Below are 23,373 nucleotides of genomic sequence, written 5' to 3' on the forward strand. Positions count from 1 at the left end.
AGTCTAGCACCTACCCACTGAGGGGTCTGGAGAGAGAGGGGGTTTAGAGTCTAGCACCTACCCACTGAGGGGTCTGGAGAGAGAGGGGGTTTAGAGTCTAGCACCTACCCACTGAGGGGTCTGGAGAGAGGGGGTTTAGAGTCTAGCACCTACCCACTGAGGGGTCTGGAGAGAGGGGGGTTTAGAGTCTAGCACCTACCCACTGAGGGGTCTGGAGAGAGAGGGGGTTTAGAGTCTAGCACCTACCCACTGAGGGGTCTGGAGAGAGAGGGGGGTTTAGAGTCTAGCACCTACCCACAGGGGTCTGGAGAGAGAGGGGTTTAGAGTCTAGCACCTACCCACTGAGGGGTCTGGAGAGGGGGTTTGGAGTCTAGCACCTACCCACTGAGGGGTCTGGAGAAAGAGGGGGGTTAGAGTCTAGCACCTACCCACTGAGGGGTCTGGAGAGAGGGGGTTTAGAGTCTAGCACCTACCCACTGAGGGGTCTGGAGAGAGAGGGGTTTAGAGTCTAGCACCTACCCACTGAGGGGTCTGGAGAGAGGGGGTTTAGAGTCTAGCACCTACCCACTGAGGGGTCTGGAGAGAGAGGGGGTTTAGAGTCTAGCACCTACCCACTGAGGGGTCTGGAGAGAGAGGGGATTTAGAGTCTAGCACCTACCCAATGAGGAGTCTGGAGAGAGAGGGGGGTTTAGGGTTATAGAGGGGAAGGAGGGAGGAAGCTTTGGAAGAGGGCAGTGACTAAAAGAAGAGTGATATGGGTGGTCAGGATAGACCAAAAGAAGAGTGAGATGGATAAATATGGGTGGTCAGGATAGATTAAAAGAAGACTGAGGTGGATAGATATGGGTGGTCAGGATAGATTAAAAGTAGACAAGATGGCTGGAGGACAAGAGGGGAGAATGTAGAATAAGTAAAGAGAGTTGAAGGAGAGAATTATCAGGAGAGAAATATATTGAGGAAGAGAAACAGAGAAAGCAGGGAGGCCGAGAGAGTAGGAGAGACATTTTTATATGTAGGAGTGTATTGGGTTCCCTGGCTATTGGTCTCAACCGTCTAGGAGTTATTTTGAGATCTGTATTTGGACTGAAGGTCTATAATCAGGGGCAGACTGGCCATTTGGCATTTCGGGAAATTACCAGATGGGCTGGTCCATTTTCTGGCTAATAATGGGGGCCTCAGGGAAAATAATGGGCCGGTGTGTTAAAAATGCCAAGGCTGATATAATCAAGGGAACATCAGGCCTTCCTCTGTTATACGCAAGTCAGTAGGGTTAATTCTGATGTATGGATGAAGCAGGTGAGTGAGTGAGTGAGTGAGTGAGTGAGTGAGTGAGTGAGTGAGTGAGTGAGTGAGTAGTCAATGTTACTGCCACAAGTTCATGATCAGCTGTCCACTCGAAAATCCAGGGCGAGTCCTCATTTGGAAATATCAGAAGTAAACCACAAGTCCACCAGTTCCAGAAATGTAGGCCCTAGTGCATTCAGTATGAATTAGAAGGATACAGAAGGTTGTGTAAACAGAAGGTTACTTAATAACCACTTTTATAAATATCAGTTACAGTGTCTAATTTACTTATTTTTTCAAAATGGTAAAAAGAAAATCAGAGTGAAAATAACAGTGTTTTACATGCTCCGTGTGCAGAACCGTTTGATAAATACAGAACAGAGATTAGAACACACAGAACATAGATTAGAACACACAGAACAGACATTAGAACACACAGAACAGACATTAGAACACACAGAACAGACATTAGAACACACAGAACAGACATTAGAACACACAGAACAGACATTAGAACACACAGAACAGACATTAGAACATGCAGAACAGAGACATTAGAACATACAGAACAGAGACATTAGAACATACAGAACAGAGACATTAGAACATACAGAACAGAGACATTAGAACATACAGAACAGAGATTAGAACACAGAACAGAGACATTAGAACATACAGAACAGAGATTAGAACATACAGAACAGAGATTAGAACACAGAACAGAGACATTAGAACATACAGAACAGAGACAGTAGAACATACAGAACAGAGACATTAGAACATACAGAACAGAGACATTAGAACATACAGAACAGAGATTAGAACACAGAACAGAGACATTAGAACATACAGAACAGAGATTAGAACACACAGAACAGACATTAGAACACACAGAACATACATTAGAACACACAGAACAGACATTAGAACACACAGAACAGAGATTAGAACACACAGAACATACATTAGAACACACAGAACATACATTAGAACACACAGAACAGACATTAGAACATACAGAACAGAGACATTAGAACACACAGAACAGACATTAGAACACACAGAACAGACATTAGAACACACAGAACGGACATTAGAACATGCAGAACAGAGACATTAGAACATACAGAACAGAGACATTAGAACATACAGAACAGAGACATTAGAACATACAGAACAGAGACATTAGAACATACAGAACAGAGATTAGAACACAGAACAGAGACATTAGAACATACAGAACAGAGATTAGAACATACAGAACAGAGATTAGAACACAGAACAGAGACATTAGAACATACAGAACAGAGACAGTAGAACATACAGAACAGAGACATTAGAACATACAGAACAGACATTAGAACATACAGAACAGACATTAGAACATACAGAACAGAGACATTAGAACATACAGAACAGACATTAGAACATACAGAACAGAGACATTAGAACATACAGAACAGACATTAGAACACACAGAACAGAGACATTAGAACATACAGAACAGACATTAGAACATACAGAACAGAGATATTAGAACACACAGAACAGAGATTAGAATACACAACAGAGACATTAGAACACACATAAAAGAGACATTAGAACACAGAACAGAAATTAGAACACACAGAACAGAGATTAGAACACAGAACAGGGACATTAGAACATACAGAACAGAGACACTAGAACACACGAAACAGAGGCATTAGAACACACAGAAACGAGACATTAGAACACAGAACAGAGGCATTAGAACACACAACAGAGACATTAGAACACACAACAGAGACATTAACAACAATAATCTACGCATGTTCTCACCCTCCTCCTCTGTCCTGTTTGCTCTCTCTTGCCAGGCAGTCAAGTTGCTTTCCATCACGAGAAAAGAGTCACAACGCCTGTAGAAGTTGGCCAGAGAGCAGAAACTGACTGGCACTCAGACTACCAACAGACATATAATGTGCTAAAAAACAACGCTCACAACTGAAGCCTGACAATGACGGACAAACTAAATGGTTTAGTAACTAAACAGCTTTAAAAATATATCATATCAAATGTATCAATGAAAATTGGCTACCTTTTTGATAGTTATATGAAACAAAATGTTTGTTAGATAATTCCTAAACACATTTATGCTCCACACACTATAGTGCTTATTATGTATCAATGCTATGATAACAAGTGTAGAAACACTGTAATCCTTTTTTAGGAAATGGGCCCAAAGCCCCAGAGAATAGGGTGAAGGGGAAGCCTCCTCCGTACTCTGTGGAAACACCCTATGGCTTCAGCCTGGACCTGGACTTCCTCAAGTACGTTGACGACATCGAGAAGGGCCACACCATAAAGAGGGTCCCCATCCAGCGCCGGAGCAAGGGGCAGAGGCCCAGCACTCTCCCCAGGAACCTCAATCTCTCTGGGCATGGCTACCAGCCTAGCGCCTGGGGCTCCACTGGAGCTCTGGCCTCCAGGTCTCGCCTCCCCAACCCCCACCAAGGCTATGGCTCTTGGGCTTATGACGGCAGACCGCCAGCCTCCCCTGGAGGATACAAGTCTGTGGCAGAGATGGAAGCCAGTATCAGGGCCTTTGATGAGCAGCCCATGGGGGAGCACATCAGGCCCAATCTCCTGCGGGCCTCCAGCCTGCCTCTCACCGTCCTGCTAAGGAAAGGTTCAGAGTCAACTGAGGACCCGGCCAGTCTCCGAAGCTCCAGAGACCATCTCAGAGGAAGGGACACTTCCACGGAAGACATCTTCTACTCCCTGGACGGTTCGTCCAACTGTCAGTCCAACCAGGATTTTTCTGGAACCATGCGCCGACTCAATGAAGCCCTGGAGCACATGGGCAAGCTGGAGGAGGAGGTCCGGGTCATCCCAGAGCTCAAGGCACAGATCTACATCCTGCAGGAGGAGAGGGAGATGCTCCGTCTTGGACTGAACCCCAAACCCGCATCCCAAACTTTCTCCAACAGGGCCAAAGACCACTCTTACGTGACCTCTGACCTCAAAAGACCCAGGAAAGAGAGTAATCTCTTCCTCGCCAACAATGACGTCACCGATGACGACTCTAACCAGACACACGAATGGAGGACAAGCACAGACCTGGATGAGCTTCTCACAGTGACGTCTCTGCAGGCCAAAGTAGCCATGCTGGAGCAGAGGCTTCACGAGAGCAGCCTGGACCTCCAGAAGGCCACCGTGCTACTGAGAGAACAGCAGGAGGAGGGCCGGAGGAACGATGAGAGGATGTGCCAGATGATCAGGAACACTGGGGACTGGGGGAGAGCAGAAAGAGTCCCTGTGGAGCAAGATGAAAAACAGACTGAGAATTCTTCTCGGTGGGTCTTAGCAGGTGTGCATGGTACATCCATTAGAGAAAGCTTGAATGTAGAAGCTTTGTCGACAAACACAGTGACCATTAGAACAAATAGACAAAACCCAGGCACTCAGATTGAGGACCTAGAAGATGAACAAGTTTGGGTTTCAGCTAGCTCTTTCATGATGGAGGCCCAAGTGAACAGTCTTGGAGCTGGTCAACACAGTTCAAAAACGGTGGTCCATTGCTCTGTCAGAGAACCAGGCCTAGCAGTACCCATGGAGAACATGCCCCAGGAGGAAGCCCCCCCAGGGAGCATGGATCAAGCTGTGGCAGCCCTCCACGTAAAGAGGATCCAGTGTCTCCTGGAACAGCAGTGGGAGTGTCTGTGTGGGGGGACAGCACCAGAGGGGGGCAAGGCCCTGGAGCACCCAGACCCCAAGGTCAATTCACTGCAGGAGGAGATGATGAGTCTGGTTCATACTCTTTCCTCCTACTACATCCATGGATCCAGTGACAGAGAGGTTTCTCAAGGAGGTATAGCCTATTTTCACAGGTCTTTCGGGTTGATTTCCAGAACACAGATTAAGCCTTTTTTCTGGACTAAAAAGTATACTCAATGAAGAATCTCAATTGAAAGTGCTTTCTAGTCCAGGAGAAGACTTGATCTAGGACTGGGAACCTGGAAAACAATTGACAGTCTACATTGACAATAAATATTTTCAATTAAATATAAAAAGAAAAGTTATTTGGAACAAGGAATAATTTTCTCAGGTTCCTTATAAAGCAAATTGAATTCCAATGTTTATTTTATAGAACAGAGCTCTTTTGTCTTTCATAAATGAGACATTTTCGAATTCATTTGAATTTCAAAGCACAGTCATAATGTAATACAATCGATTCCCAATGCTTTTGAAACCCCATTCACGTCACGTCAGCACATTTAACTCATAGCTTTGAGCTATTTCTCCATCTAGCATGAAAGATTAGGTCCGATTTATGAGTCAATGACAGGAATTTACTGCACACAAAATCCATTACCATGTCAGAGACTACTTACAGACAACTTTCCTTGCCTCTCTCATATTGAGACCCACAATTCACGATGCAGTGTAAATTAATGGTTATAGCTGGCCTGGCTTTATTCATGATAGATGTGTATTGATGACTGTAACTCTCTCATACTGTATGTATTTTATGAAGAATTTTGATTTGCCATATTGGAATGACTCTACAGTTCCTACAAGTACTTCCCTTCTCTACCTTTGTACTAGCACTTTGGTCATAGTTACAGGGAAATGATTTTGTTCTTGTGCTAAAGACAATTCAATGCTGCTGAGGACACAACTTACCAGACTCGTGTGTCTAATTAAAGCAAAGAAATGAACATAAATACAGTTTATATGTAGTTATCAAACTTCCCATCGTTATTAGGCTACTAACCATGTATAATGGAGTATGTTTAAGGACTGTCTATTTCCATGTCATACTGTGTGGTTGGTTCCACCTGAAATGACAATAATTTGCAAAGCATTTACAATTCTGGATTTTTTATAAAGGGTTCGAGCTTCACCAACCCTTTAGTTGTTGTTTGTTTAGCCGTTGTTGTATTCAAAGTGGGACTGTGTGATTTAACAACTCCTACGCCTTAAAAAAATGTTTTCGTCTCATCTAGGGTTGCAAAGGAAGGGTATATTACTGGAAACTTCTGAAGTTTACCAGAACTTTCAAGGTATTTTAAGAGTTTTATCTAGTGGCCTTTTTTGGGGGTACTTTAGATTATCACAGGTGTCTGTAATTATCTCTGTCCCTCTGTGTGGCCTTATCACATGTTAAATATTAATATAGACCATCAACTTAGTGAATACCATAGGGTGTTTAATATGAGACTTTCAGCATGAAATATCCTTTATACTGTTTTTGTATTACTATGTCAATATGTCTTTGTTGTAAATGTTTTGGCGCCAAACTGGTGGTAGTTGTGTAAGAAGTCAATATTTGGAAGAGTCTCATAATTAATGGAAAATAATGCCATTGTTCATTAGATGCTTTTTGTTCATTTAAGTAGGCTATTTTCTCTTGAATTATGTGGCCAGAGCAGTGGTTCCCAACCTTTTTTGGCTGCTGTACTACCAACTGAATTTTGCTCTGCCCGGAGTACCCCTGAAGTACCCCCTCATTTTACCAGTAGACCTATGGTCACATGAGTCTTCTTATGTACCCCCTGTGGATAGACCAAGTACCCCCAGGGGTCCTAGTTCCCCTGGTTGGGAACCTCGGCACTAGAAACACATTGGCAATATGAATAATAGATATGAATACATTTGTTTAAAGTTATTCAAGTATAAATTACCAGAGTTCCTATAGGTTACCATAGCTTTTACCAGTAGCTTTGCAATCCTAATCTTGCCGTTTTCTCTCCCAGTCCCAAAATCCATCATGAAGAGAAATGGGAGTGCTCGGATGTCAAAGAACCTCCACTTTGCTGGTGTGAACGGAGGGTAAGACACTAGACTCCTGACATTTATGTTGTTAACAAATAACTAACTTGAGCATCACCCTCTGAATGTATGACCAATTTATGGATAACCCTGAAGATCTCACTGTGCAGCAACTCAAGTTGGGTACAGTCTACGTTTAGCTATGAAAACTTCTTGTACAGAGCCTTCAGAAAGTATTCACACCCCTTGACTTTTCACATTGTGTTGTGTTACAGCCTACATTTAAAATAGATTCAATTGAGATTCTGTGTCACTGGCCAACACACAATACCCCATAATGTCAAAGTGGAATTATGTTTTTGGAAATGTTCACAAACAAATTAAAAATGATAAGATGAAATGTTTTAAGTCAATAAGTATTCAACCCCTTTGTTATGGCGAGCCTAAAGTTTAAGAGTAAAAATATGCTTCACATAATAGGTTGCATGGACTCACTCGGTGTGCAATAATAGTGTTTAACATGATTTTTGAATGATTATCTCTGTACCCTCAGCCGAGGAGTGAATTTCAAACACAGATTCAATCACAAAGACCAGGCAGGTTTTCCTATGCCTCACAACGAAGGGCACCTATTGGTTCAATGGGTAAACATTTAAAAAGCAGACGTTGAATATCCCTTTGAGCATGGTGAAGTTATTAATTACACTTTGGATGGTGTATCAATACACTCAGTCTCTACAAAGATACAGGCGTCCTTCCTAACTCAGTTGCTGGAGAGGAAGGAAATGGCTAATTTCACCATGAAGCCAATGGTGACTTTATAACAGTTGCAGAGTTTAATGGTTGTGATATGAGAAAACTGAGGATGGATGAACAACATTGTAGTTACTCCACAATACTAATCTCAATGACAGAGTGAAAAGAAGGAAGCTTGTACAGAATAAAAATATACCAAAACAGCATCCTGTTTGCAATAAAGCACTAAAATAAAACTGCAAAAATGTGACAAAGAAATTAACTTTATGTCCTGAATACACAGTGTTATGTTTGGGGCAAATCCAGCACAACACATCACTGAGTACCACTCTTCATATTTTCAAGCATGATGGTGGCTGCATCATGTTATGGGCATGCTTGTCATTGGCAAGGACTAGGAAGTTGTTTTAGGATAAAAAGAAACGGAATAGAGCTAAGCATGGGGAAAATCCTAGAGGAAAACCTGGTTCAGTCTGCTATCCAACAGACACTGGGAGACAAATTCACCTTTCAGCAGGACAATAACCTTAAACACAAGGCCAAATATACACTGAGTGTACAAAACATTAGGAAAACCTTCCTAGTATCGAGTTGCCCTCAGAACAGCCTGAATTCATCAGTAATGGACTCTACAAGATGTCGAAAGCATTCCACAGTGATGCTGGCCCACATTCACTCCAATGCTTCACACAGTTGTGTCAAGCTGTCTGGATGTCCTATGGGTGGTGGACCATTCTTGATAAACACAGGAAACTGTTGGGTGTGAAAAACCAGGCAGTGTTGCAGTTCTTGACACACTCAAACCGACGTGCCTGACACCTACTATCACCTACTACCCAGTTCAAAGGCACTTAAATCTTTTGTCTTGCCCATTCACCCTCTGAATGGCACACATACACAATCCATGTCTCAATTGTCTCAAGGCTTAAAAATCCTTCTTTAACCTGTCTCTTCCCCTTCATCTACACTGATTGAAGTGGATTTAACAACTGACATCAATAAAGGATCATAGCTTTGGTCACCTGGTCAGTCTATGTCATGGAAAGAGCAGGTGTTCGTAATGTTTTGTCCACTCAGTGTACACTGGAGTTGCTTACCAAGATGACAATGAATGTTCCTGAGTTGCCTAGTTATGTGCAAATATTGTACAATCCAGGTTTGGAAAGCTTAGAAATTTACCCAGAAAGACTCACAGCTGTAATCATTGCCAAAGATTATTCTAACGTGTATTGACTCAGGGGTGTGAATACTTATGTAAATGAGATATTTCTGTATTTCATTTGCACACAAAAAAATTACAAAATGTTTTCACTTTGTCATTATGGGTAAGAAAAAAATATATTTAAACCGTTTTGAATTCAGGTTGTAACCAAAAAATATGAAATAAAGTCAAGGGGTATGAGTACTTTCTGAAGGCAATGTACATGGCTAGATTGTCAGGATGGCTGTACACACTTAGAAAAAAGGTGCTATCTAGAACTTAAAAGGGTTCTTTGGCTGTCCCAATAGGAGAACCCTTTGAAGAACCCTTTTTGGTTCCACAGAGGGTTCTAAAATAGAACCCAAAAACGGTTATCATACGGGTACAGCTGAAGAAACCTTCTGGAACCCTTTTTTCCTAATAGTATAATGGCAAAACACATTGGTTCCTACTGATATGCATTTAGCTTTGAAACAACACCAAATGAGGACTTGGATCGTAAGAGCCATGCAAAGGAGGACATGTCAGCCCTACAGCAACAACCAGAAGGACAACCTTACCCTGGGGAGATGGCAGAGAAACTTGCAGACCATGGGGGTTCCAACCATGGAGACCAGAAAGAGGGAGACCCAAGCCCAGATCAAGAGATGATGGAAGGAACCGATCCGATGGACCAGACTACTCAAACTGCAGAACCAGACAAACAGACAGATAGTGGTGGGGATGTGGAAGCTGCAGAACCAGAGGAACAGAACAAGACAGACACAACACCAGAGGAACCCATGGAAGCAGAACCAGATCCAAACACAGATCCCAAACAAGACAGGTGAGGGGAACTGAGTATATTGTATTTCGTTCATGAATTATACAATTTGATGATTTGCCAGTTGTTTTGGCATATTCATTTTTTAATTTTGAAAAGTGTCATGACGATCTTTATTGTAACGTATTGACGTTGGTGAAAGTATATGAATGGGACTCATGGGACTGATGATTCTATGTCCTCATAGGGAGGCTGTAGAAGGGGAGTTCATAGCAGCATGTCATTTCGTCAGCGATCACATGGATAACATGGATAACCCCAATGATGAAATGGTACGCATGGTACAGAAATACACTTAGACATAGGCCTATAGGAACCAACCTAATTACACAAGCCTTATTCAACATGAATGGCTGTCAACACAGATAAGGCAGGCACTACCAAAACACAGTGTGTTAATGATGAAATCATTTTTCATTTAATGAAGAGGAGCATAGTTATGCACCTCATTACTTTCATTAGCATCATTAAAATGTACAGGTAATTGCCAGAATAAAGGAAACAACAACATAAAGTGTCTTAATAGGGCCACCACGAGCCAGAACAGTTTCAATGAACCCTGACATAGATTATACAAGTGTCTGGAACGCTACCGGAGGGATACGACACCAGTCTTCCATGAGGAAATTCATAATTTGGTTTTTGTTGGTGGTTTTGTTGATTGTGATCATCTGGGTTGAGATCTGGTGACTGAGACGGCCATGGCATATGGCTTACATCGTTTTCATGCTCTTCAAACCACTCAGTGACCACTCGTGCCCTGTGGATGGGAGTGTTGTCATCCTATGGGGGGGGGGCAAAGCCATGGTAACCAAAATAATGGTCTGCCCAGCATTTTTATACATGACCCTAAGAATGAATGGATTTAAATTGCCTTATTAACTCAGGAAATACTCCTGTGGGGAAGCACCTGCTTTCAATATACTTTGTATCCCTCATTTACTCAAGTGTTTCCATTATTTTGGCAGTTACCTCTATATCTGCTTTTAGCGTCATTAACATGTCTATCTGCTGTTAGCGTCGTTAAAACGTCTATCTGCTGTTAGCGTCGTTAAAATGTCTGATGTTAGCGTCAGTAACATGTCTATCTGCTGTTAGCGTCGTTAACATGTCTATCTGCTGTTAGCGTCGTTAACAGGTCTATCTGCTGTTAGCGTCATTAAAACGTCTCTCTGCTGTTAGCGTCGTTATCATGTCTATCTGCTGTTAGTGTCGTTATCATGTCTATCTGCTGTTAGCGTCGTTAACATGTCTATCTGCTGTTAGCGTCGTTAACATGTCTATCTGCTGTTAGCGTCGTTATCATATCTATCTGCTGTTAGCGTCGTTAACATGTCTCTCTGCTGTTAGCGTCGTTATCATGTCTATCTGCTGTTAGCGTCGTTAACATGTCTCTCTGCTGTTAGTGTCGTTAACATGTCTATCTGCTGTTAGCGTCGTTAACATGTCTATCTGCTGTTAGCGTCGTTAACATGTCTATCTGCTGTTAGCGTCGTTAACATGTCTATCTGCTGTTAGCGTCGTTAACATGTCTATCTGCTGTTAGCGTCGTTAACATGTCTATCTGCTGTTAGCGTCGTTAAAACGTCTCTCTGCTGTTAGCGTCGTTATCATGTCTATCTGCTGTTAGCGTCGTTAACATGTCTCTCTGCTGTTAGTGTCGTTATCATGTCTATCTGCTGTTAGCGTCGTTAACATGTCTCTCTGCTGTTAGTGTCGTTAACATGTCTATCTAAACGTCTCTCTGCTGTTAGCGTCGTTATCATGTCTATCTGCTGTTAGCGTCGTTAACATGTCTATCTGCTGTTAGCGTCGTTATCATGTCTCTCTGCTGTTAGTGTCGTTCTGTCTATCTGTTAGCGTCGTTATCATGTCTCTCTACTTTTATGTTAACATGTCTATCTGCTGTTAGCGTCGTTAACATGTCTATCTGCTGTTAGCGTCGTTATCATTCTCTCTGCTGTTACGTTAACATGTCTATCTGCTGTTAGCGTCGTTATCATGTCTCTCTGCTGTTAGCGTCGTTATCATGTCTATCTGCTGTTAGCGCGTTATCATGTCTCTCTGCTGTTAGCGTCGTTATCATGTCTATCTGCTGTTAGCGTTATCATGTCTATCTGCTGTTAGCGTCGTTATCATGTCTATCTGCTGTTAGCGTCGTTATCATGTCTATCTGCTGTTAGCGTCGTTAACATGTCTATCTGCTGTTAGCGTCGTTATCATGTCTATCTGCTGTTAGCGTCGTTAACATGTCTATCTGCTGTTAGCGTCGTTAAAATGTCTCTCTGCTGTTAGCGTCGTTAACATGTCTATCTGCTGTTAGCGTCATTAAAACGTCTCTCTGCTGTTAGCGTCGTTAAAATGTCTCTCTGCTGTTAGCGTCGTTAACATGTCTATCTGCTGTTAGCGTCGTTAACATGTCTATCTGCTGTTAGCGTCGTTAACATGTCTATCTGCTGTTAGCGTCGTTAACATGTCTATCTGCTGGTAGCGTCTTTAAAACGTCTCTCTGCTGTTAGCGTCGTTATCATGTCTATCTGCTGTTAGCGTCGTTAACTGGTCTATCTGCTGTTAGCGTCGTTAAAATGTCTCTCTGCTGTTAGCGTCGTTAACATGTCTATCTGCTGTTAGCGTCATTAAAACGTCTCTCTGCTGTTAGCGTCGTTAAAATGTCTCTCTGCTGTTAGCGTCGTTAACATGTCTATCTGCTGTTAGCGTCGTTAACATGTCTATCTGCTGTTAGCGTCGTTAACATGTCTATCTGCTGTTAGCGTCGTTAACATGTCTATCTGCTGTTAGCGTCGTTAACATGTCTATCTGCTGGTAGCGTCTTTAAAACGTCTCTCTGCTGTTAGCGTCGTTATCATGTCTATCTGCTGTTAGCGTCGTTAACATGTCTATCTGCTGTTAGCGTCGTTAACATGTCTATCTGCTGTTAGCGTCGTTATCATGTCTCTCTGCTGTTAGCGTCGTTAACCTGTCTATCTGCTGTTAGCGTCGTTATCATGTCTCTCTGCTGTTAGTGTCGTTAAAATGTCTATCTGCTGTTAGCGTCGTTAACATGTCTATCTGCTGTTAGCGTCGTTATCATGTCTCTCTGCTGTTAGCGTCGTTAACATGTCTATCTGCTGTTAGCGTCGTTAACATGTCTATCTGCTGTTAGCGTCGTTAACATGTCTATCTGCTGTTAGCGTCGTTAACATGTCTCTCTGCTGTTAGCGTTGTTAACATGTCTATCTGCTGTTAGCGTCGTTAACATGTCTATCTGCTGTTAGCGTCGTTAACATGTCTATCTGCTGTTAGCGTCGTTATCATGTCTCTCTGCTGTTAGCGTCGTTAACATGTCTATCTGCTGTTAGCGTCGTTATCATGTCTCTCTGCTGTTAGTGTCGTTAACATGTCTATCTGCTGTTAGCGTCGTTAACATGTCTATCTGCTGTTAGCGTCATTAAAACGTCTCTCTGCTGTTAGCGTCGTTATCATGTCTATCTGCTGTTAGCATCGTTAACATGTCTCTCTGCTGTTAGCGTCGTTAACATGTCTATCTGCTGTTAGCGTCGTTAACATGTCTATCTGCTGTTAGCGTCGTTAACATGTCTATCTGCTGCTAGCGTCGTTAACATGTCTATCTGCTGTTAGTGTCGTTATCATGTCTCTCTGCTGTTAGCGTCGTTAACATGTCTATCTGCTGTTAGCGTCGTTAACATGTCTATCTGCTGTTAGCGTCGTTATTATGTCTCTCTGCTGTTAGTGTCGTTAATATGTCTATCTGCTGTTAGCGTCGTTATCATGTCTCTCTGCTGTTAGCGTCGTTATCATGTCTATCTGTTGTTAGCGTCGTTATCATGTCTATCTGCTGTTAGCGTCGTTATCATGTCTATCTGCTGTTGCTGTTATCATGTCTATCTGTTGTTAGCGTCGTTATCATGTCTATCTGCTGTTAGCGTTATCATGTCTATCTGCTGTTAGCGTCGTTAACATGTCTATCTGCTGTTAGCGTCATTAAAATGTCTCTCTGCTGTTAGCGTCGTTAACATGTCTCTCTGCTGTTAGCGTCGTTAACATGTCTATCTGCTGTTAGCGTCGTTAACATGTCTATCTGCTGTTAGTGTCGTTAACATGTCTCTCTGCTGTTAGCGTCGTTAACATGTCTATCTGCTGTTAGCGTCGTTAACATGTCTATCTGCTGTTAGCGTCGTTAAAATGTCTCTCTGCTGTTAGCGTCGTTAACATGTCTATCTGCTGTTAGCGTCATTAAAATGTCTCTCTGCTGTTAGCGTCGTTAACATGTCTCTGCTGTTAGCGTCGTTAACATGTCTATCTGCTGTTAGCGTCGTTAACATGTCTATCTGCTGTTAGTGTCGTTAACATGTCTCTCTGCTGTTCTCGTTAACATGTCTATCTGCTGTTAGCGTCGTTAACATGTCTATCTGCTGTTAGCGTCGTTAAAATGTCTCTCTGCTGTTAGCGTCGTTAACATGTCTATCTGCTGTTAGCGTCGTTAACATGTCTATCTGCTGTTAGCGTCGTTGACATGTCTATCTGCTGTTAGCGTCATTAAAACGTCTCTCTGCTGTTAGTGTCGTTAACATGTCTCTCTGCTGTTAGCGTCGTTAACATGTCTATCTGCTGTTAGCGTCGTTAACATGTCTATCTGCTGTTAGCGTCGTTAAAATGTCTCTCTGCTGTTAGCGTCGTTATCATGTCTATCTGCTGTTAGCGTCGTTAAAATGTCTATCTGCTGTTAGCGTCATTAAAATGTCTCTCTGCTGTTAGTGTCGTTAACATGTCTCTCTGCTGTTAGCGTCGTTAACATGTCTATCTGCTGTTAGCGTCGTTAACATGTCTATCTGCTGTTAGCGTCGTTAACATGTCTATCTGCTGTTAGCGTCGTTAACATGTCTATCTGCTGTTAGCGTCGTTAACATGTCTATCTGCTGTTAGCGTCGTTAACATGTCTATCTGCTGTTAGCGTCGTTAACATGTCTATCTGCTGTTAGCGTCATTAAAACGTCTCTCTGCTGTTAGCGTCGTTATCATGTCTATCTGCTGTTAGCGTCGTTAACATGTCTCTCTGCTGTTAGCGTCGTTAACCTGTCTATCTGCTGTTAGCGTCGTTATCATGTCTCTCTGCTGTTAGTGTCGTTATCATGTGTATCTGCTGTTAGTGTCGTTAAAATGTCTATCTGATGTTAGCGTCGTTAACATGTCTATCTGCTGTTAGCATCGTTATCATGTCTATCTGCTGTTAGCGTCGTTATCATGTCTATCTACTGTTAGCGTCGTTATCATGTCTATCTGCTGTTAGCGTCGTTATCATGTCTATCTGCTGTTAGCGTCGTTATCATGTCTATCTGCTGTTAGCGTCGTTATCATGTCTCTCTGCTGTTAGCGTCATTAAAATGTCTCTCTGCTGTTAGCGTCGTTAACATGTCTCTCTGCTGTTAGCGTCGTTAACATGTCTATCTGCTGTTAGCGTCGTTAACATGTCTATCTGCTATTAGCGTCGTTATCATGTCTATCTGCTGTTAGCGTCGTTATCATGTCTATCTGCTGTCGTTATCATGTCTATCTGCTGTTAGCGTCGTTATCATGTCTCTGCTGTTAGCTGTTATCATGTCTCTCTGCTGTTAGCGTCGTTATCATGTCTATCTGCTGTTAGCGTCGTTATCATGTCTATCTGCTGTTAGCGTCGTTATCATGTCTATCTGCTGTTAGCGTCGTTAAAATGTCTATCTGCTGTTAGCGTCGTTATCATGTCTATCTGCTGTTAGCGTCGTTAAAATGTCTCTCTGCTGTTAGCGTCGTTAACATGTCTCTGCTGTTCTATCATGTCTATCTACTGTTAGCGTCGTTATCATGTCTCTCTGCTGTTAGCGTCGTTATCATGTCTATCTGCTGTTAGCGTCGTTATCATGTCTCTCTGCTGTTAGCGTCGTTATCATGTCTCTCTGCTGTTAGCGTCGTTATCATGTCTATCTGCTGTTAGCGTCGTTATCATGTCTCTCTGCTGTTATCGTTATCATGTCTCTCTGCTGTTTAGTTATCATGTCTCTCTGCTGTTCATGTCTCTCTGCATGTTAACATGTCTATCTGCTGTTAGCTGTTATCATGTCTATCTGCTGTTAGCGTCGTTATCATGTCTATCTGCTGTTAGCGTCGTTATCATGTCTATCTGCTGTTAGCGTCGTTAAAATGTCTCTCTGCTGTTATCGTTATCATGTCTATCTGCTGTTAGCGTCGTTAACATGTCTCTCTGCTGTTAGCGTCGTTAACCTGTCTATCTGCTGTTAGCGTCGTTATCATGTCTCTCTGCTGTTAGTGTCGTTATCATGTGTATCTGCTGTTAGTGTCGTTAAAATGTCTATCTGATGTTAGCGTCGTTAACATGTCTATCTGCTGTTAGCGTCATTAAAATGTCTCTCTGCTGTTAGCTGTTAACATGTCTCTCTGCTGTTAGTGTCGTTAACATGTCTATCTGCTGTTAGCGTCGTTAACATGTCTATCTGCTATTAGCGTCGTTATCATGTCTATCTGCTGTTAGCGTCGTTATCATGTCTATCTGCTGTTAGCGTCGTTATCATGTCTCTCTGCTGTTAGCGTCGTTAAAATGTCTCTCTGCTGTTAGCGTCGTTAACATGTCTCTCTGCTGTTAGCGTCGTTAACATGTCTATCTGCTATTAGCGTCGTTATCATGTCTATCTGCTGTTAGCGTCGTTATCATGTCTATCTGCTGTTAGCGTCGTTATCATGTCTATCTGCTGTTAGCGTCGTTATCATGTCTCTCTGCTGTTAGCGTCGTTATCATGTCTATCTGCTGTTAGCGTCGTTATCATGTCTATCTGCTGTTAGCGTCGTTATCATGTCTATCTGCTGTTAGCGTCGTTATCATGTCTATCTGCTGTTAGCGTCGTTAAAATGTCTATCTGCTGTTAGCTCGTTATCATGTCTATCTGCTGTTAGCGTCGTTAAAATGTCTCTCTGCTGTTAGCGTCGTTAACATGTCTCTCTGCTGTTAGCGTCGTTATCATGTCTATCTACTGTTAGCGTCGTTATCATGTCTCTCTGCTGTTAGCGTCGTTATCATGTCTATCTGCTGTTAGCGTCGTTATCATGTCTCTCTGCTGTTAGCGTCGTTATCATGTCTCTCTGCTGTTAGCGTCGTTAACATGTCTATCTGCTGTTAGCGTCGTTATCATGTCTCTCTGCTGTTAGCGTCGTTATCATGTCTATCTGCTGTTAGCGTCGTTATCATGTCTCTCTGCTGTTAGCGTCGTTATCATGTCTATCTGCTGTTAGCGTCGTTATCATGTCTCTCTGCTGTTAGCGTCGTTAACATGTCTATCTGCTGTTAGCGTCGTTATCATGTCTATCTGCTGTTAGCGTCGTTATCATGTCTATCTGCTGTTAGCGTCGTTAAAATGTCTCTCTACTGTTAGCGTCGTTAACATGTCTATCTGCTGTTAGCGCCGTTAAAACGTCTCTCTGCTGTTAGCGTCGTTAACATGTCTATCTGCTGTTAGCGTCGTTAACATGTCTATCTGCTGTTAGCGCCGTTAACATGTCTATCTGCTGTTAGCGTCGTTAACATGTCTATCTGCTGTTAGCGTCGTTAACATGTCTATCTGCTGCTAGCGTCGTTAACATGTCTATCTGCTGTTAGCGCCGTTAACATGTCTATCTGCTGTTAGCGTCGTTATCATGTCTATCTGCTGTTAGCGTCGTTAACATGTCTATCTGCTGTTAGCGTCGTTATCATGTCTATCTGCTGTTAGCGTCGTTAACATGTCTATCTGCTGTTAGCGTCGTTAAAACGTCTATCTGCTGTTAGCGTCGTTAACATGTCTATCTGCTGTGCGCATTTTCTCCCTGAAATATCCAAGGGTTATGGAAATAAGTCTTCAGTTAAACTGATCTTAGATCAGAGTCTATGGCAGGGCTGTGGGCAACTCCAGTCCAGGTGAACCACAGTGTGTGCAGGCTTTTGTCCCAGCCCCAAACTAACTAACACTCCCTGGTTATCTTCCGTCTGTTCCCCAGAGGCATGGCCTGGTGGTGCTGTTCCAGCATTGGTTCCGGGTGGCGGCTGAGGAGGACTCTCTGGCCAATACGGTGTCTGTGCACCTCAGAGAGGTGAGGACGGCCACGCCGTCGCTCCTCCCCTTCTTAGTTAACATGGCAGACGACAACGGCAACACAGTGCTGCACTACAGCGTGTCTCACACCAACTACCCCATTGTCAGCCTGCTACTGGACACAGGTAGGCACCACTGTGTATGTGTGTATGATTACACTATTATGAGAATGGTGAAGGTAGGACAGTATGTGTACATAAGAACTCACTGTATGGGATATCTACACGGTTCCACAGTCTATCTACATTACCGTTCAAAAGTTTGTGGCCACTTAGAAATGTCCTTGTTTTTGAAAGAAAAGCACATTTTTTGTCCGTTTAAAATAACATCAAATTGATCAGAAATACAGTGTAGACATTGTTAATGTTGTAAATGACTATTGTAGCTGGAAACGGCAGATTTATTATGGAATATCTACATAGGCGTATAGAGGCCCATTATCAGCAACCATCACTCCTGTGTTCCAATGGCACGTTGTGTTAGCTAATCCAAGTTTATCATTTTATAAAGCTAATTGATCATTAGAAAACCCTTTTCCAATTAGGCTAGCACAGCTGAATGTAGATATTCTATTAAAAAAATCAGCCGTTTCCAGCTACAATAGTCATTTACAACATTAACAACGTCTACACTGTATTTCGGATCAATTTGATGTTATTTTAAACGGACAAAATACGTGCTTTTCTTTCAAAAACAAAGACATCTCTATGTGACCCCAAACTTTTCAACGGTAGTGTACATGGTTCCACAGTGTATCTACATGGTTCCACAGTGTATCTACATGGTTCCACAGTGTATCTACATGGTTCCACAGTGTATCTACATGGTTCCACAGTGTATCTACATGGTTCCACAGTGTATCTACATGGTTCCACAGTGTATCTACATGGTTCCACAGTGTATCTACATGGTTCCACAGTGTATCTATAGTCTCTCTTGAAACAACACTACAAAAACACAAGTAGACATGAAGGTCCAATACACGTTTCTAAATGAGTGTGTGTTCCCTCTGCAGGTGTTTGTGAGGTGGACCTTCAGAACAAGGCGGGGTACACAGCGGTGATGCTGGCCTCCCTGACGGCCCCGGACAGCTCTGGGGACTTGGAGGTGGTCGGCAGGCTCATGGAGCTGGGGGACGTCAATGCTCAAGCCAGCCAGGTCACTGTCACTGCCTCTGTAGACACAAAAAACACACCTCATACTTCATCCTAACTCTATTATATGGTACATATTGTACTGTAGGACCAAGCATCTCAGTCTTCTAACCCTGGCGTTTTTAAGTGCCATGCTCTATCAACTGAGCCACATGGGAATACCGTGGAGTCTTTCTGCTCAGAAATCATAATAACATGTCTTAACTGACCCAAGGGCCACGCCAGCATCATTTTCCTCTCTATTTTAAACACACTACAAAACATTGTCCTATAAGACCAGCCTCTATACTAAAGATGGATTTGCCCAAACTGCCTCCTGGCCAGTCAGTTTCAGCTCTCTCTGCATGCCGAGATAATTCTCCTCTCTTGGCCCTCCTCATCCCTCTGCCTGTCTCTCTCCCTCCAGGGGGGTCAAACAGCTCTGATGCTAGCAGTGAGACATGGCCGGGGCCTGATGGTGCGTCTGCTGCTGCACGGCGGGGCCGACACCAACATCCAGGACTGCCAGGGGGCCACGGCCCTCGTGTGCGCCTGTGAGAGGGGCCACACACACATCGCCCGACTGCTGTTGCAAGCAGCCGAGTGTGACACCAGCGTCACTGACAGGGTGAGTGCTGGATGGATACACTACAGAACACACACACACAATCCAACCACCCCCTGAAAGCCTCAGGGATTTCACCATGAGGCCAACGGTAACTTCAGGAGACGACAATACATCTAACAACCTGCTCCTACGCCACCTAGTGAATAAGACTACAAATTACACTCTTGGGGGGAATTATCAACCATATCAAGTCATTTATTTTACCATTATAAGACTCAATGTTAACAGGATGTCAGTCCTCTTTTCTCACTACAATTAGCGACTTTGCTGAAAGAGCAGCTTAGGCAATTGGAAGCATTTGATAGCCCAAATACCTCGGTTTGAGTCCCAAATAGTACCCTATTCTCTATGGGCCCTAGTCAAAAAAAGTGGACTAAACGAGGAATAGGGTGCAGTTTAGGATGCAACCCGTGACTCATTGAGCTGAGAGTGACAGCGTGGCTGTTCTATAATAACACTCAGCTCTCTGTGGATTAATGAAGCCTTTTGTTGAGGCAAACCTCACTGGGCTTTGACAAGCTAATCACTAATCCGCTAAATCTGTAGGGAAAGAGGGCAAAAATAAAAAGGGAAATCCTGTACGCTGTCCAACTTTCCCCGTAGACTGGTAGAGAATAAGAGCGAAGCTTTCTCAGTTTAGGGCCTCCTGCTTTGAATTGACTCCAGCCTATCCTCAAAGTGTTCATTGAATCAATTCTTATTCACTTGGCGAATGTGCACTATATCGTTTTCTCTCACGTTTTTTAGTTTATATTACTGTCATTTAGCATGGTTGCATACTTAAGTATAGTGTGTGCCAAACCTCTCCTGCAGTATTCCCACCCATTTCAGCACTAGCACACCTGATTCATCAAGCCCTTCAGTTGTTGAATCAGGTGTGCTAGTTCAGGAATGTCAATGTGGAATAGCTAGGGTTACTCAAGGAGAGGTTTAGGGAATACTGACTTAGCATACCCAGAATGATTTATAGTGCATACTTAGTATTGATCTTCTTTCTTTCTCATCTCCCTGTTTTCTTCTCCACCTCCTCCAGCGTGGTCGCACGGCTCTGTCTGTAGCACAGCAGGGGTCCCACGTTGACATCACAGCCCTTCTCCAGGCCCACCAAACACACGCTGAGACGTCTGTCTGAGACTCCTTGCCCTGTCCCCGTGGATTGACTTAAAGACACAGATGTTGCAGTGCAAGGAATGTCCAAGTCCAAATGGAACCCTGTTCCGTGCTGTCAATAGAGCCCTTCCTACTGTCAATAGAGCCCTTCCTGCTGTCAATAGAGCCCTTCCTGCTGTCAATAGAGCTCTTCCTACTGTCAATAGAGCCCTTCCTGCTGTCAATAGAGCTCTTCCTACTGTCAATAGAGCTCTTCCTGCTGCCAATAGAGCCCTTCCTACTGCGAATAGAGCCCTTCCTACTGTATATAGAGCCATTCTTTATACCACAACTTAGGTCAATTATCTCCTTGTTTCTCTGTCTCCTTCCGTCTCTCTGTCTCCGGTCTTCTTTCTCTTCTCCTTCTCTCCCTTTCTCTCTCTTCTTCTTTTGTTTCCTATCTCTTTCTGTCTTTCTCTTCTCCTTCTGTCTCCTTTCTCCTTCTGCCTTTCTCTTCTCCTTCTGTCTGTCTTTCTCTTCTCCTTCTGTCTCTCTCTTTCCCCTTCTGTCTTTCTCTTCTCCTTCTGTCTGTCTTTCTCTTTCTCCTTCTGTCTCTCTCTCTTCTTCTTCTGTCTCTCTTTTTCTTCTTCTGTCTCTCTTTTTCTTCTTCTGTCTCTCTTTCTCCTTCTGTCTCTCTCTCTTTCTCCTTCTGTCTCTCTCTTTCTCCTTCTGTCTCTCTCTTTCTCCTTCTGTCTCTCTCTCTTCTTTCTTCTGTCTCTTTCTCTTCTTCTTTGTGTTGGTCACTTATTGGCTCAGTATTGACTGAGCTCAGCTGGTCGCGTTAGTCGCTGACTACTAGGCTCTGGCCAAAAGTAGTGCACTATACAGTAGAGAATAGGGTTCTATTTCAGACACAGATGAAGATCTCTCAACTCCGCTCGTCTGATTCGGTCTCCTTTCCTCACTCACTCTTGGGCCTCTAAGGATCAGGTTGTGAGGTCAATGACATTGGACTGAGCTCTCCACTTCCTGTTCCTGGACAGGGAAAAAAAAATATTTAAAAACTGTGTGTGTGTGTGTGTGTGTGCTTTACAAGTAGACCGTCATTGTAAATAAGAATTTGTTCTTAACTGACTTGCCTAGTTAAATAACGGTAAAATAAAAAAAATTATCAAATAAGAATTTGGGGGGGGAAGATGTTCTATCAGTGTGTTAAATGCTTTCTTTCTTTTTGTCTTCACATATTAATGTGTGACTTTAATTTTGATCTGTTATTCTGACTCTGCTTATACTAGCTGTACAATGTGCAGCAGGAAGGAAGTCATCAGACTGATTGAAATATCAAAGAAAGACAATGGTCTTCAGGTCTGCACCGCTACCCTCGGGGCATTTCAGCCAGAGACAATTATTACAGTAAATATACAGAGCATTTACATTGAACTGTTTCCTACTATCAGCAATATGTTGCATGTTAATCTCAATACTGTATGAAGTAAAATATTGAGCTATACTGTTACAAATGGATTTCATTATGATCAATATCCATTGTAGACAAAGCCGACTGTTGATTTAACTACTTATTTCCATGCATTATTCTTAAAACAAAGCAAGACTGTTGACCTATAACTGTTTTAATAAAATGTTTTCCAATTATTTTGTATCGGATGTGGGGAAAACACATTACAACTCATTGAACTCTGTAATAACAGAAATGGACAGCAGATGGCGCTACCTTTCCATACTGTTATGAATGCATGTTGTGAACGCAGTACTGACAGAATGTCTTGAAATTTTATTCAGAGACGTACATACATTTGAAGTCGGAAGTTCCCATACACCTTAGCCAAATACATTTAAACTCAGTTTTTCACAACTCCTGACATTTAACCCTAGTAACAATTCCCTGTTTAAGGTCAGTTAGGATCACCACTTTATTTTGAGAATGTGAAATGTCAGGATAACAGTAGAGAGAATTATTTATTTCAGCTTTTATTTCTTTCATCCCATTCCCAGTGGGTCAGAAGTTTACATACACTCAATAAGTATTTGGTAGCATTACCTTTAAATTGTTTAACTTGTGTCAAACGTTTCGGGTAGCCTTCCACAAGCTTCCCACAATAAGTTGGGTGAATTTCGGCCCATTCCTCCTTACAGAGCTGGTGTAACTGAGTCAGGTTTGTAGGCCTCCTTGCTTACACACACTTTTTCAGTTCTGCCCACAAGTTGTCTATAGGATTGAGGTCAGGGCTTTGTTATGGCCACTCCAATACCTTGACTTTGTTGTCCTTAAGCCATTTTGCCACAACTTTGGAAGTATGCTTAGGGTCATTGTCCATTTGGAAGACCCATTTTCGACCAAGCTTTAACTTCCTGACTGATGTCTTGAGATGTTGCTTCAATATATCCAAATAATTATCCTACCTCATGATGCCATCTATTTTGTGAAGTGCACCAGTCCCTCCTGCAGTAAAGCACCCCCACAACATGATGCTGCCACCCCCGTGCTTCACAGTTGGGATGGTGTTCTTCATCTTGCAAGCCTCGCCCTTTTTCATCCAAACATAACGATG

At 42.9% G+C, this 23,373-nt stretch overlaps 1 protein-coding gene across 5 annotated transcripts in view; it reads left to right on the forward strand.

The window, feature by feature from the left end:
• Nucleotides 1-21,268, forward strand: part of LOC112227156 (KN motif and ankyrin repeat domain-containing protein 1) — a 32,395-nt gene extending 11,127 nt beyond the window's left edge. For all 5 annotated transcript variants that reach the window (XM_024392017.2, XM_024392019.2, XM_024392020.2 and 2 more), the window contains 9 exons: nucleotides 3,141-3,299; nucleotides 3,494-5,134; nucleotides 7,023-7,098; nucleotides 9,462-9,821; nucleotides 10,006-10,090; nucleotides 17,859-18,078; nucleotides 18,969-19,111; nucleotides 19,514-19,714; nucleotides 20,748-21,268. In XM_024392017.2, coding sequence (XP_024247785.1) covers nucleotides 3,281-3,299; nucleotides 3,494-5,134; nucleotides 7,023-7,098; nucleotides 9,462-9,821; nucleotides 10,006-10,090; nucleotides 17,859-18,078; nucleotides 18,969-19,111; nucleotides 19,514-19,714; nucleotides 20,748-20,846 — 2,844 coding nt within the window. In that variant the 5' untranslated portion in view covers nucleotides 3,141-3,280 and the 3' untranslated portion in view covers nucleotides 20,847-21,268. The remainder of the gene's footprint in view (nucleotides 1-3,140; nucleotides 3,300-3,493; nucleotides 5,135-7,022; nucleotides 7,099-9,461; nucleotides 9,822-10,005; nucleotides 10,091-17,858; nucleotides 18,079-18,968; nucleotides 19,112-19,513; nucleotides 19,715-20,747) is intronic.
• Nucleotides 21,269-23,373: the final 2,105 nt, after the last annotated feature.

Source organism: Oncorhynchus tshawytscha, linkage group LG28 (genome assembly GCF_018296145.1).
Source record: "Oncorhynchus tshawytscha isolate Ot180627B linkage group LG28, Otsh_v2.0, whole genome shotgun sequence".
Taxonomy (NCBI): domain Eukaryota; kingdom Metazoa; phylum Chordata; class Actinopteri; order Salmoniformes; family Salmonidae; genus Oncorhynchus; species Oncorhynchus tshawytscha.